Here is a 14,326-nt window from a genome sequence, read left to right on the forward strand (position 1 = left end):
AGACACACACACACAGACACACGCAAACAGACACACAAACAGACACACAAACACAGACACACAAACAGACACACAAACACAGACACGCGTAAACAGACACACACACACAGACACACGCAAACAGACACACAAACACAGACACGCGCACAGGCACACACACAGACACACGCAAACAGACACACACACACAGACACACGCAAACAGACACACACACACAGACACACGCAAACAGACACACAAACACAGACACGCGCACAGGCACACACACAGACACACGCAAACAGACACACACACACAGACACACGCAAACAGACACACACACACAGACACACGCAAACAGACACACAAACACAGACACGCGCACAGGCACACACGCGCACAGGCACACACACAGACACACGCAAACAGACACACACACACAGACACACACACACAAACACAGACACGCGCACAGGCACACACGCGCACAGGCACACACACAGACACACGCAAACAGACACACAGACACACACACACAAACACAGACACGCGCACAGGCACACACGCGCACAGGCACACACACAGACACACGCAAACAGACACACACACACAGACACACACATACAGACACGCGCACAGGCACACACACAGACAGGCACACACAGATACACACAGGCACACGCACCTTTTTTATGTTTTTCTTGCTTAACTGTGCAATTAAATTAATTGAAATGTCTGGGTCATAATTTCACCCCAAAGCCAAAAATAGATTGTGAATGATGTATAAAAAGTGATTTTTATAAACTGAACAATGAGGAACATATTTGATTTGGATCCCATTTGTTTACACGTTCACATGAGCACAAACTGAGGGAAGTACAACAAATCATTCACAATTTAAAAATAAATTAGATTAATCCCTATTGTTTTGCATTTTATAATATAAACGTTTTCTGCGGTAATAAGATTTAGGATGAATATGTTTTCTATTCTATTTCATTTATATAATATGTTAATAATAAAATGACATTGTTCGAAAAAAAGCGTACTTTTGAAGCTAGGTAAATTTTCTACATGCAAAATACCGTTTATCATTCGCTTTTCATTTTGGAGTGATGTATGACCAGGACATCTTTTCCCCAAGAAGTGTAAAACAAGACTGTACTATTAACATTCGTGAATTTAAGTACAAGTAGGCAACGGCCAAGTGGTAAATAGTGTTACGCGAGTACGTGTCCGTTTTGGTGTTATTTTGTGTACTAGCGTGTGCCAGTCTGTACCTGAGGCCTGAGGTCACGATGAACGTGGACGAAGAATGTCACCTGAAACATACAGCGCTCTAAAACAGACGCACACCAAAACAGATTCCCACACACACCAGCTACATCCAATGATGTCAGTGACCTGAAATCGAGCTCAATAAATTAAACACGAGAATAAATATTCTGGATGTTTTGAAAATGCGGTTTCAGTCCTCCTCTGTTTCTGTCATCTCCTGTAATGTCACTTCCTCCACGTCCTCGGAGTCCCCATAGGTACATTCTCGCATGTGCGTGAACGTATGCGAACGCGCAGCAACCTGGGCGGCCAAAGCGGAGCTAAAACTTAGCGCTTCCGAGCCGTGCAGTTCTGTGAGTCTCTCGATCACTGAAAGCGTGGGAACTCTTGCTGCGATTACTGGGTGTGTTCCGTCTTCAATAAGCCCATCTGATTGGAAGAGGTGCGTTTCCTCTACGGTCTCCGCCCCGCGGATGACACTGGTTGCATCGGTTACATCCGATTCGCCACAAGAAAATTCGGTCACTAAATGTGTTTCTCCATCCTCCTCGCTCGTGATGTCAGTCTGGTTTTCAATATCCTTCCTCTCTTCGGCTTGTGTTTCTTGGGAAATGTGATTTCCTGTGTTAGTAGTAGGGTCTGCTGAAACGCACGGCTGTGTAGAGTTCGTATCTGTGTCTTCAGGCGTCTCAATAGTGAACGGAGTTAGAGCGGCTAGAAGAACAATAAATACATTTTGTTAAGGTGACGTGGAATTGCCCATCTTCATCTTTTCCAGTCTTTTTCATAGATCTAAACATATTTATCGGTGGCTTTTTGTTGTTATCGCATTTGTGTATATTACCTTGATCACTGAAGAGCAGACGCTTGCGTTTGTCTCTCTCTCCATCCGAGGCTCGGATTCCCAGGACGGATTTCAGCTCGAGCAAAACGCGCCTCGACTCTTCTCGTTCCTGCCGTTGACGCTCCAGGTCCCACGGTGACAACATGTCTGCGGTCGCCCTCCATTCTGTCTCGGAGTCCGAATCCGAAACATAGGCCTCGAGTTCCTGGCCAAGAAAAACAGCGATTTATCCCAACTAGGCCTATTGAAACAAACTAAAGTTTGTGAATATTTTCCGGGATGCGTTTGCGTTCACACAGAAGGAAAATGTACGGCAGTTTTCTGGTATCAGTGATCCGTGCGAATGATCAGTGATCTGCAATGAGGCATTCATAGTGGGACGAGGTGTAAAAAGATAACACCATATGAAAAAAATGATGTGAAGACTCAAACTGTACCTGTTCTTCAGGAATGGGGTCTCGGTCCTGTATGTGCGCAATTGGGGCAGTGGGAGGGGCTTCTGGAAAAGCCATTTCCTCCGGCGGTCCGGAGCCTTCTGAAACATCAAATCACTATATGACTGTGTGTGTGACACAAACTAATGACACAACTAATTCTACCGGAGTAAAATCTATTAAAAAAAAAGTTATTTAGAAAACGACAATTCGCTTCTGGTAGATGCTTTGTTTTCAACCACTCACATCCTGAACGCAAACTTATTCCCACATGGATTTTAACCGTGTCTTAAATCGCAGCTCCAAATAAATGTACCAGCAGAGGAAATTCATCAAGTGAGGGCGGACATCATGTGACTATTGACTTCACTACATTATGGCCTAATTCTGTAAAACACATCACTGACCAAATCTCCCCTTTCTTCTTTTACCCTCCTACTTCCCTCACGCTTCCTAAAATAACTACCGGAACTAAAAATAGTCTCAAGACACAAAGACAAAACGCATGGAATGACGCACCACATGATGACATTATTAAGATCATACACGCTAGAACGCAAGGGCTTATTATACTGACATACGCAAATTTGGTTCTTAAAGGGACAGTTCACCCAAATATTGAAGATTCTGTGATCATTTCCTCAGGTTGTTACAAACCTGTATACATTTCTTTGTTCTGCTGAGCACAAAGGAAGATATTTGAAAGAATGTCAGTAACCAAACAGATCTCATCCACCGTTGAGTATTTCTTTTCCCTACTGTGGCAGTAAATCGGGGATGAGATCTGTTTGGTTACTTATATTCTTCCAAATATCTTCCATTTTGGCTGTCAATGATGATCAGCTGGTGAAACTTACTGTGAAAGGGATCCCGCTGTAATGCCTCTGTATCGTTGCGGTTATCATTCGATTTATTTAGTGTACAATTCAAAATAAATAATAAAAATATTAATAATATTTATCAAATTGTATATTTAATAATGTTATATTTAAAATATAACTAATACAATAATACTATATATAATTAACTAAAATTAAAAATAATTCTTCACGTTTGCACTACTTTGGTGGCCTTAACACTGTCAATATTTTAAGAGGCTACTTTATAAACAACAAGACGCTGTTATTGGTTGAGAGGTTGACCTCTGACCTGGACAGCTGGAGACTCTGCGCAGCATGCGGTCGACCTGTGCGAGCGTGTCATCCCAGCAGCAGGTGCTGGCCTGCATGTGTGGCTGCAACAGCTGTAGACGTTCCCTCAGCTCCTGATAACCTGCACACGTCATCTCCTCCGTTTCCTTAGCGACCATTAACTTCTCCAAGTCATCCTCCAGAATGATGACCCTGTAAGAAAAGAAACAACCACGTGATGCGATGAACACAAAAAAGGACATGATCCGATACATGTTCTAGCGTCTGTACTTTGATATCATTAAATTTATGCTGTCGAATCGATTAATCGCTTCCAAAATAAATGTGTGCCACACATATATTACATAAAGATTATAGATCATAGATTTGTCGATTATATGTGGATAGATTTGTCGATTATTTGGTAATAGATTCATAGATTTTTGTTTTTTAGGAATAGATTTGTCGATTGTTTTGGGAAAGATTCATAAATTATTTAGGAATAGATTTGTCGATTATTTGGGAATAGATTCATAGATGTTTGTTTTTTAGGAATAGATCTGTCGATTACTTCGGGGAAGATTCATAAATTATTTAGGAATAGTTTTGTCGATTATTTGGGAATAGATTCATAGATGTTTGTTTTTTAGGAATAGATTTGTCGATTATTTGGGAATAGATTAATCGCTTATTTGGGAATAGATTTGTTGATAATTTTGGGAATAGATTTGCTGATTGTTTTGAAATAGATTCATCGATTATTTAGGCATACATTAATCGATTATTTATGGATGGATTCATCGATTATTTGGAAATGTATGCGTCGACTGTTTAGGAATAGATTAATCGATTATTTAGGGATAGATTTGACGATTGTTCGGTAATAATTCATCAATTGTTTTGGAATAGATTCGTTGATTGTTTGGGAATAGCTTCATAGATTATTTTGGAATAGATTCATAGATTATTATGGAATCAATTCATCGTGATTAATTGATTTGACTGCACTATATTAAATGCATTTATATTTCACATATCAGCAAGCCTATTGCGAAAGCAATTATGAAGAGGGACATACTCATTTAAGAGTGTTTTCAGGTGAAGTTGTAAACTGCGGACTGAAGTGTGCAGAGAATTGAGCTCTCTACATTTCTGTCGGGCACGGTCATTTTTTCCTGAGCCCACAGTCTGGTGCTGGGTCTCAAAGTAGCGATGGAAGTCGTAGCTGCGCTGAAGGTCACCAAGGCAACAGGCCAGGGTTCGATGGAGGGAGTCGGTGATCAGAGGGACGCTGTTATATGTAAGGGGGGTGGACCTGGAGTCTAGCTCCTCCCTCCCAGGAGATAACAGCAAAGCTAAACGCCGGAAAAACTCGGAACTCTGCCCCACCCACAACTGGAACAACATCTGCAAAACAATTTGAAGAACATGTGTGATTGTATTAACAAGACTGATACGTTTGATATCAACAGATGGGCTGGGCAATTGCTTTTTATTTTTTACAAAAAAAATAAGCAACATTGTGATGATTTTATTGTGGATTGTATTTTCTGAGCCATTTTCAAATCCTAATGAACCCTACCCCTATTTGCAACTACAAGAACAGCAGGGAAGTCTATGAGTCAGTTCCCTCAAAATTGTTGTTTAAAAAAAAAAATTTTATAACCACTATTCTTTTGCGTCATCACAAAAAAAGTGATCATAAAAGTCTCAGAGTGCCTTTTTTCCAATTTGAAAAAGATAAAAATATAAAACTTGCATTTCACGATAAATATTAGAATAACTGATTAATCGTATTTACAATAAAAATGTGTTTTTACAAAATGTGTGTCCGTATACTGTGCGTATATATTGTGTATTTATAAACACATACATGTATACATTTAGGAAGTATTTTATATACACATATACATATACATATATACACACACACATATATATACACATATATATAATTTATAATTCAATTTGTATATAAACATTTATCGATATTTATATGTTTCTTAAATATGTGTATAATGTATAGTGTATACTGTGTGTGTCTTTATAAATACAAAAGTAATATGCACAGTCCACAGACCTAAACAGTATTATGCAAACACAAACTTTTAATCTGAATGTGATTAATCGTTTGACAGCCATAATAAATATAATATTAAATAATATACCGAATATTAAATATCAAAATTCTGAAAAGTATTTTTTGCTACATTGCCCAGACCAACAGTGTGAGTAATGATAAAAATGTAATGATAAAAACCTTGAGCGCAGGTAGACTGTAGTCATTGGTCAAGTCTTGTGCTTGCTCGTCTGAAAGATGCTCCACCCCCAGGCCGAGACCCAGCTCTCTGATTGGCACGGTGGAAACATAGTTGGTGACGTTGTCTATCTCTGAGTTTAGCGGAAATGTAAAATATAGTCAAGGATTCATCAACTTAGATGTTGCAAGTTCAAACACTTTTTTTTTAAACATTTATATAATTTCTATTGAACTAATATTCTTTTCGAATATAATGAATTATATATTTTATTTCGAGGTGAAATACAAGTTGCCGTTGGCTAAGGATATGACTTCAGCATGACGCACGTGGCCAGACGGGAGGCCCGGAACGCGCAACGAAGGCTCTGATAGGCCGCCTTTCGTAGACCAATCAGCTGCTGGCTGCGAAGTTGGCCCGCCCTGTTAAAGGGACAGGCACCACTCACCCTGTCGAGTAAACTTGACAAGTGAAACATAATCCTACTGTGCAGACGTCCGAGAACCGTTAGGGCAGACATACATCACATACAACAATAACTACATAACAATGAAACGTGATTGATGATTACGATGAAATATTACAACTTAAACACATGAATGACATGTTTTATTTCTATCAAAGAAAATGACACAGCATGCACACCACAAACAAGATCACACAACATTCACAAACAACAGAAATATTAAATTATAAACATAACTGGTATTTCCAACTATGTTGCCTATGTTAGGAAGGCAAATCATCTTCAGCCAAGAATAACCCCCCCCACCAAAACTTTTTTTGTAATAAATGTAAATGTTATTAATGTAAATAGCCCCTGACATGCAAAACATAAATGACATGGACAAGACAGACAAACATAATGCTATAGACAAACACATAACATAACTAAAGATGGAGACACTTACAGGGTGAAACCTCTTGAAATGACTTCTGTTTCCTGTATCAGACGCAGTGATTTGCGGGACAGGCTGGTCAACGCTCGGCTGTTATTCACCAAGCCTTCCAGCTGGATAGCCAGAAATTGGACGTGACGCTGTAGACTTGCCTTGCGCCACAGAGACAGACCACGACACGCACACACCGCACAAACCAGGACAACAGACGCCCACAAGGCAAGCTCATGATCAGGGCAAAAACAGCAGACACCGAGCAGGACGGCTAGCACCCCGACCAACACCGAAACTTCCCTGAAAAGTCCAAAACTTGGATTAGATGCTACTTACAGAATAAAAAGTGGCAGGTAACGTTAATATTTGCACATCAGTATCGTGCTGCATTGACATTATGCAATAATAACAGATCCCGCCTTCTTACGTTTGTTTGGCCACCTCAATTAGATTGATATTGATGAATCCATATAAATAACTCCCTGATGGCACACATATATCTGCATTTACATCTGCAATGCGTCGCGGAGATGTCTGCTGTCAGACGTCATATAGATGTCTGTAAGATGTTTGTGATGGATGTAAAGCTGCTCTTTCCAAGATGTTTAGCAGATGTTTTTAGGCAGCAGATGTTTCCAGATCTTTAGCAGACATGTAACAGACGTTCAGACGTCTCCGAGACGTATTGCAGATGAGCAAACTATGTATTGCAGATGTAAACAGATGTAAACAGACATTAGCCAGATGGATTGTGCTATCTGTGATGTATTAAAATAATTAAATAGATGACAACTAAATGGGGACAATAAAGAACTCTGTACAGTAGTTTATTATCAAACGTCTGTTAGCCATTTGTTGAATAAATTAAAAACGTGCAAGATCTGATTTGAGATGTGGGTGTAGTACGGAGAAGTACCCATTTGCCCATGGGTAGATGAGCAACAGAAGCTAAATGTAAATGGCCACTGAGTGATTCATACGGGGGATGGTATTAACACTTTTGGGGGTTTACTGAAAGGGTTAGGGGCCCCCTTAGCCCACCCCTGTACAGTGCGTACCATATAGAGGGTTGTGCGAGGTATCGTGGTGCTGGAACGCCGATGCTGGCACTGGGGCAGACAGTATCTGTTGAGCCCAGAGAGAGGACGCTCGGATCCAACAGCTCGATCAGCTCGACATCTTCCTGTAACAGCACATCCTGAGATAACAGACAGCGCAGGGAATACTGGCGGAAAGCAGCATCCTGCAGAGAAACAAATAAATTGTTACACAATCTCCCTGGGAATCAATAATCGAATCTACTGAATGCATTCCGTCAGACTGTATCAACCGCACCGTGCGGCAATACAGGACTTCAGTGCTGGAGCGCAGCGGTTTGGTCGAATCATTTTTGAAATAAAGCGATGGAATACTCTAGCCCGTAAAAAATATGTATGGCGTTTCCCCAATAAACATCCACTGTCGAAAAATAGAGCCAAAACTACGCAGATATGGCACCTGACATTGCGCAGATGACATCATTCGTAGCCAAAGTATGCACAGTAGCAAGTGTGAGGTGGTATCAAGGTCCCGCCCGTATTTCCCAATGACCTTATCGCAAATGACGAATCGTGTTGCCCCTCCCCCTTTTTACAACTAACATTTGGCAAAAATGTATTGGATGTGTAATTGGATCTTTTTGTTTCCCGTGATTCTATTCGTTTACATGGAGAGGGCAGGGTTTATGTCCTATACTCACAAATACACATGTCAAATTATTTGGTACACATTTCTATATGTTTAGCAATGTAGTTAAATAATTCAATTTAAATAAAATATTTCACATTTAAAAGGTCTCCTCACTCAGAAGGTTGTCTATTATAATGATTAAATACGCATTTTACATGCAACAAAAATCGTACACACTGTAACGTTGATAACTGAACACTGCGATAAAACACTGCGACTCACTAAATTGCAGGCTTAGTGCTCTTATTGTCTGATATTATTAAAGTCCCTGTGAACCGGAAGTTGCGATCGTTTTACTTCCGTATTTTGAGGCATTTCCGAGTAAAATGGAATTTCTAATGAGAAAAAAAGAGGGCGTGGCATTCGTCTTTCTCTGCGATTTGATGTAAAAGAACATCCGTTGAATTCAGAATTGGCAACAGACTATCTGGATGAATTAACGGATGCCCCACCCAAGCCGTCTAACAAACGTCATTTAAGTAATTACAGGAAGGTTGATTTAAGTGCATTTTCAGATTTTAACCAAAGCTTATGAGGGCACGCGATTCTTAAAAGAGCATGACCCACATTGATAAACTATGAGCAACAAACGCTACAATATTACATGAAAAAAATGTCATTGTAATTATTCATTTCACTGGGACTTTAAGAAAAATAGATAGATGCATTTTTAGTGTCACACATACCAGCTGCTGCTCCTTCCACTGGGTGGTGCTGTCTCGATGAAGTGGACTAAGGCTGCGCAGTGCATCAACCAGCCTCCAAACACCACCCTCCTGCTTCGAACACGCACAACAGATTTGTTTCTTATTAAAAGAAAATGTAAGTGGTGCTTTCCCAAAAGTCATCTCTTATACAACAATTAGCATGTTGCTTATTATTCCGTTCCTATATATGGCTCAAATCCCTCCATCCTTCTCGTCCAGTGTGGTATTTGAGTCCAGTTGTAATTTTTGTCATTATTTCTATGTTGTAGTCATGTTTTCCATTACTAGTATTCAACCCTTTTTCTGACCATTGGAATCCTACTGTAGCTTTAAGAGTTCTGGGGACTTGCATGGAAAGCATTATGATGAATAAACACAATTAAATAAGTATATCTATTTATGTTTAATCTTTTTATGTTCAATGCGATAATATATATATATATATATATATATATAATATAACACAACACACAGAGTCTACATTTACTTTCTTTACGAGAACTATTCTTCTAAAACTTTCCCTTTGGGCTCCACAGAAGAAAATATGGGTTTGGAACAAAAAAGGGATGTCAATCGTTCATGTTTTATACCAAAATGGACACAACTATTAAAAAGTAAAACAATTTATAGCAAGTTGAAGAACACTTGTTGCACACTGTGGTTTTGTTGGCCGTTCTTTCTTCATGTTATTAGTATTCTGCTGATGTTCGACACACACATTCAAGATGCTTTGAATCTGTGGCAGCAACTGAAGAATGAAAACTGAATAGATAGTGTGTGCGTGGGTTTAGCGTGTCTTTGTATTTAACAACAAAGTTGTCAACTAAAGAAAACCAGAAAATGTAATAAACTGCATTTGTACATGTAGTAGTAGTGTTTCTCTGTGCAAAACCCACAACAATAATGCAACCACAACAGCAGAATGCAATGCAAGTGATAAATAGTGCATTGGAAAGTGGTCGGTAATATAGGTCATTGTCAGGTGGTTACATAGATGTTGCTAAGTGGTCGTCGATATGAGAGATTCTTTGGCCCATTTTATTATGCATTAACATTTTAAATGATGTTTGTATTGTCGCGTTTTGTTCAAACGTTTGTGTAGAGTTAAAGAACTAAAACAGGAAGTTCTTCTAGTCCAGCGTAGAACCATCGTTGTTTACATCGCCTGAAGAGGTCTATAGGCTTTTAAACACTTATAGGTACTTACTCAATAAATCATTTGTGTCAATTTTAACCAAAAGGTTACAAGTAGCAGCTTTAAAAAAACAACAGACAGTAGCAATAGTGATGTTTTTCATAACAATATTAAAGGGACAGTTCACCCGCAAATTGTAAATCTGTCATCATTTACTCGCCCTCATGTTGTTCCAAGATATTTGGAAGAATGTTTGGAACAAGACGGTGGGGAAAATTACCATGGTAGTCCCAGAACGGTTTGCTTTCCTACATTCTTCATGATATCTTCTTTCGTGTGTTCAACATAAAGAAATCTATAAAGCAATTTTTCTTGCTATGGTAGTCAAGAACTTTTTGGTTCCAAGCATTTTTCCAAATACCTTCATCAGAACAGATACATTATACAGATTTGAACCGACTTGAGGGTGAGTAAATGAAGACAGAATTTTCATTTTGGGTGAACTACACCTTTAAGAAATCAGTGTTCTTATATGCATACATAACATATTGTCTTCTGGCAAAAATGCGTGTATTTCTGTAACTATCCATTGTATTCTAAATCTGATCTTTCAAAACCTGTTATGAAACTACATCGATAATATCGAATCCTCTCCTTTTTGCTCGAGCCACTAAACAAGGTCAAGTGTACAAAACATTTGCAGCTTTTAAAACCCAGATCTGGCATTTCCCTCTGCTGAGCTGTCAGTCTTAAGAGACTGAAGTAAAGTAGTCATACAGTTAGTGTACTGGGGTAAGGCAAGGAAAGTTGGCACTCACTCTGGGAGACGAGAGGATATCCTGTGGAAATGACCCCTCCTCTCCACCAGCACTGAACTCCTCCTCCTTAGAAACCGGTGAACATGCCTCAAAATCGGTTTGTCCTAAATCTTGCAAGTACTGGAACAGAGGTGAGTTCTGCAAGGGCAGGAGAAATCACAAATACAAACATAATGCAACGGCTGTTTTTATACATCCAATCAATTTGCATTGAAAAAACGCAAGCCACGCCCACTATTTGTTTCATTCGAAAATCCGTTTCGCTCGGAAATTGCATAAGTAAAAACGATCGCAACTTGCGGTTCAACACACCTCTTACCATATTTGGAACATCAAATTCCAAAGCAATTGTACTGACAGGTTCTTGCGTCTTAGTGAAGTCATACCACAAACTGACGTAGATTTGTGGGGGTGTGGCTACACGAGGCGTTTCACGCAGGTCTGGGTGAGCATTCGCTTTTAGACAGAATCCATCTTTTGTTCCGACACTTTTTCTAATACATGCACGGGCAACTTATAACACACCAAAGGCACAGAAAAACACGTATTCGCGCCATAACCCTTTAAATATTACTAAGAGACCTTTGACCTTGACAAACAATCATATGAGTGCAAAAAAACCCACACACTAAACGAATATAATTTGAAGAACAAACAAGTGAGAGTACATGTAAGAGAAGGAGAGAAGAGAAAAACAGCAAGAGGTCATGATTCAGATATTCCTCACGGGATGTTAAAGGCGGGATTTTCTGAGCAGGGTAAACACATTATTTCCTGTCTTCTTCCTCCCTTACCTCTCTCTCATCCCTCGCTCCCATCTCAGATAGTCTTAAACACTTCATCAATCAACAGAAGACATAGACCAGACGCTCTCGCAGGTCCCGGTTCCCAACCAGACATCCAAATACATGATCGAGTATTCCAACAAGATTGCCGTATCCTCCGGATTTGAGTTGCTAAACCGGTTTATAATCCTTGTACTTGTGTTACAACGAAAACTCTGCACTGAGGTAACCTGCCCAACGTCATGAACTTTGGATTTTATGCTCTGAAGCTCAGCGAGAGGAATTTGTGTTGTTGTTTATTGATGCGAACGAGACAATCTGGCCTGAGGCGAAGGATCTGATATCAGCACACCAAATGAGAGCAGACCGAATCTGCCTAGGCTTTTTTGGATATCTGAACTGTATCCATAAAACAAATGCACAAACTAAAAATATATGGGCCCAAGAATAAGCACATTCACTGCCAGCTACAATAAACTGTAATTTCCTTTCCCCACAAACATGTGCAATTTTAATTTATATTGACAGCATGCGTCCAGCGCTGCCCATGGAGATGATGTTTTCTGACCTTCCATTAATATCCATTTCCAAACATACACAAACATGAACGATTGTTTTATAAACTTGAAACATGGTTTTATCGGGTTTGGTCCGGGTAAAGTGAACACAGAATGCCATTATTCACAATACTGCTACTGCTAACTAAATAACACTACAATAAAGCAGACCACAGCAAAAGCCACATATCTATATCTACCCAAATAGCACAGGTACGTCTGTAAGATGTCTGCAAAAGATCTGGAAAACATCTGCTGCGTAAAAACATCCGCTAAACATCTTAGAAAGAGCTGTTGTACATCCATTTTAAATCATACACGTCTTCTAGACGTCTATATGACATCTGACAGCAGACGTCTCCGATACGTAGGGCAGATGAGCAAACAGCATCTGCCAGATGCCTTGCAGATGAAAATGTATTCATCCAATAGATGTCTGCCAGATGTACGTTTGCTATCAGGGTATTGATCACTACATGAATTTCCGTGTGTCACAAAAGATGATATTTTAAACTAGAATGTAGGAAAGCAAACAGTTCTGGGGCACTTTTGCTGTTATATTTTCCAACTATGATAGTCAAGAACTGTTTGGACACAAGCGTTCGTCCGAATATCTTTCTCTGTGTTGATCAGAACAAAGAAATGTATACAGATTTGGGTGAGTAAATGATGAATTCACTTTTTTTGGAGGGGGGGGATGAACTGTCCCTTTAAGGGAAGTCCCTAACTGTGCCTTTAAGGGAAGTTCACTAATGCCCCAAGTGTGATCCAGGTAGGCATCTCGCCGTGCTATCTAGGTTGGATATATAGCACCCGGCAGATCGATGTGGATTTGAAACACTACCTCTGGCTCTGTCACCACATCAGATGTCCCTACAACACATTTGATTCAAAACGCAAAATAAGTTATAAACACATACTGTAAGAACGTCTGCGTTTATTAAACCCAAAGCAACTCACAAGCATCTCTAAGTCCTTAAAGATGCGTTTGGAGGGAGGAGTGTCGTGATGCTAAGCGCAGGCTGCTAACACTCCGTCTATGACAGACACTCGATCAGCTGTTGTGCGTCTCTGCGTGTGTTTGGATGAAAACTCACCTCGAACACAACTTCTTCATCGAAATCCTCAGTCATAGCTCTCCGCCATACGTTTACACCCGTTGCGCATGCTGGGATTGTTAATCGATAGACATTACAGAGGGATCTCCACAGCTTCGGCTCTGTGCGCAGAAACACGCGACGGTTTGAACTACACTTCCCATGTTTCACTGCTCTTCTTCGTGTAGTTGATAGCTGTTCTCAAAATGTGTCAACAGCGCCAACTATGGAGCTTTTGGTGTCGATGCCGGTATAATTATGGACATGATGCAAATGCTGGTTACTTTATTGCTGAACAGGCTCTTGATGTAAATTATATAGAAAATGCGTTATTGGTTTGAGTTTGTAATAGAGATATATTAAAGCGTAATGCGGAAAAATTCAGACCGCCTTTATTGTTATTCTATAAAGAACCGGCCCAAAGTTACTTCCGGTCTGTGTTTGGTTCTCTGTCTGCTAGTGGCTATAACTGATTATTTTATATTTATTTTATATTTCATTTATTTACTGTATACACCACCACACCTCGTACAATTTGCACAAATTAGAAATAACAATAAATTAAGTAATTCTGTATGCCTTATACTGCAAACATCGGATATTTAACGTTTACTTTTTCATTCAAGTAGTGTAGTGTAGTGTAGTGTGTAGTGTAGTGTGTAGTGTAGTGTGTAGTGTAGTGT

General features: G+C 39.7%; 1 protein-coding gene across 1 annotated transcript; it reads right to left on the minus strand.

Annotated features, from left to right (window-relative positions):
* Positions 1-682: 682 nt before the first annotated feature.
* vezt (vezatin, adherens junctions transmembrane protein) lies at positions 683-13,801 on the minus strand. Its single transcript, XM_079454001.1, has 12 exons — positions 13,644-13,801; positions 11,205-11,342; positions 9,231-9,323; positions 7,875-8,059; positions 6,835-7,116; positions 6,233-6,372; positions 5,926-6,071; positions 4,744-5,072; positions 3,685-3,878; positions 2,539-2,636; positions 2,102-2,306; positions 683-1,971 (listed from the first exon to the last, which is right to left on the minus strand). Exons 1-12 carry the CDS (start codon positions 13,677-13,679, stop codon positions 1,448-1,450), a joined length of 2,370 nt encoding a protein of 789 aa, XP_079310127.1. The 5' UTR covers positions 13,680-13,801; the 3' UTR covers positions 683-1,447.
* Between the last annotated feature and the right edge of the window lie 525 nt (positions 13,802-14,326).

The sequence above is a fragment of the Barbatula barbatula genome (genome assembly GCF_947034865.1).
Source record: "Barbatula barbatula genome assembly, chromosome: 4".
Classification (NCBI taxonomy): Eukaryota; Metazoa; Chordata; class Actinopteri; order Cypriniformes; family Nemacheilidae; genus Barbatula; species Barbatula barbatula.